Source organism: Chrysochloris asiatica, unplaced genomic scaffold (assembly GCF_000296735.1).
Source record: "Chrysochloris asiatica unplaced genomic scaffold, ChrAsi1.0 scaffold00002, whole genome shotgun sequence".
Lineage (NCBI taxonomy): Eukaryota > Metazoa > Chordata > Mammalia > Afrosoricida > Chrysochloridae > Chrysochloris > Chrysochloris asiatica.
The window spans coordinates 49,495,916-49,497,448 of record NW_006408520.1 but is presented as its reverse complement, the minus strand read 5'-3'; the positions used below and the strand labels follow the sequence as shown (position 1 = coordinate 49,497,448).

Genomic DNA, 1,533 nt, shown 5'->3' with positions numbered 1-1,533 from the left:
GTAACTCAGTGTCAGTAAATATTTATTGAGTGATGAGTGTGAAACCAGAATTTTTAAAACAGTCCTTCAGAGATGTATTTTGTACTTGGGGGATTTGTTTATTAGTAAATGTAGAATTTCTTTTAGTGGTCATGCTGCTTTAGATTAGTCCCCAGTATTGAAATTGTTTAAATTTGATATAGGCATAGCTCTAATTTATGTAAACGTACTATGTATAACATAAATACTGATTTTAAGGTATGTATAACATAAATACTGATTTCAAGGTAACTTTTCTACATAACTTTAAGAAAATATTATTTGCTGCCACTAAGTATAACTCAAAAGTATTAGAAAAATAGCTGTTTGACTTGATGTTACTTATGTTCTTTTTTAGATTTGGAATTATATTAGAAAAGATTAAAATAGTAATTAATGATGATGCAAGATACATGAAAGGATGCCTGAATATGAGGACTCAGAAATGCTATGCAGTGAGGTCTAACATAAATGAATTCCTTGACATAGCTAGAAGAACATACACAGAAATTGTAGATGACATAGCAGGTATTTCATTATTTGAACATGGGTAATGTTAAAATACATGGGGCCTCAAAAAGTTTGTGGAAAAATAAAAGGAAAAGATAATGGAATTAGTTTATCAGCCTTGTGAAGCCCTCTCCTATTTTGTCATTTAAGGAACATAGAAAAAATCCAATTATTTATTGTTAAGTACCATTGAGTTGTTTCTGACTAATAGAGACCCTGTACAGTATTTCCAAGGAGTGGTTGATGGGTTTGAACTGCTGAACATTGAGGTTAGCAGTCCAGTGCTTAGCCAGCACCTCACCCTTATTTACAGTGTGTCTATAAATTCTCCAAACCTAAACATTGAGTTACCCTCATAAAACAGTGAATATGATATGTATGAAAAATATTGCCTGTCAGTACTAAAGGGTTTCATTGGAAGGAGAGATATTGTGTCTAGCCAAAAGAGGTGGTATTTAGCTTGTCCAGTAATTCATCCATTTAATAAATGTTTATTGCAATCCTAGTAAAAATGGATATTCTTAGTTCTGGAAATATGTATGTGAACAAGACAAAGTCCCTGCTTACATGGAGTTTATGGTACAGTAGGGGAGGCAGATGATAAGGAAATATGTATAATATAATTTATATGGATTAAAATATATGAAGAAAATACAGCAAGTTTGAAAGACTGGGTATTGAGCTTATGTACAAGAACTGAACAGAATATTTCAAATGTCAGCTCGAGAAGAAAAGTCAAATATTACAACAAAATGTGCAAAGATCTGGAGTTAGAAAACCAAAAGGAAATAACATGCTCAGCATTTCTCAAGCTGGGGGAATTGAAGAAAAAAATTCAAGACTCGACTTTTGTTATTGAAGAATTCTCTGAGCAAATTACTGAATGATGCAGAAAGCATCAAAATAAGATAGAAAGAATACACAGAGTCACTGTACCAAAAGGAAATGGTTGATGTTCAACCATTTCAAGAGGTAGCGTATGATCAAGAGACAATGATACTGAAG

At 32.3% G+C, this 1,533-nt stretch overlaps 1 protein-coding gene across 1 annotated transcript in view; it reads left to right on the top strand.

Annotated features, from left to right (window-relative positions):
• The window catches only part of MSH4 (mutS homolog 4), a 133,907-nt gene that overhangs the window by 82,058 nt on the left and 50,316 nt on the right, over positions 1-1,533 (top strand). The window contains exon 10 of the mRNA XM_006831087.1: positions 377-546. Coding sequence (XP_006831150.1) covers positions 377-546 — 170 coding nt within the window. The remainder of the gene's footprint in view (positions 1-376; positions 547-1,533) is intronic.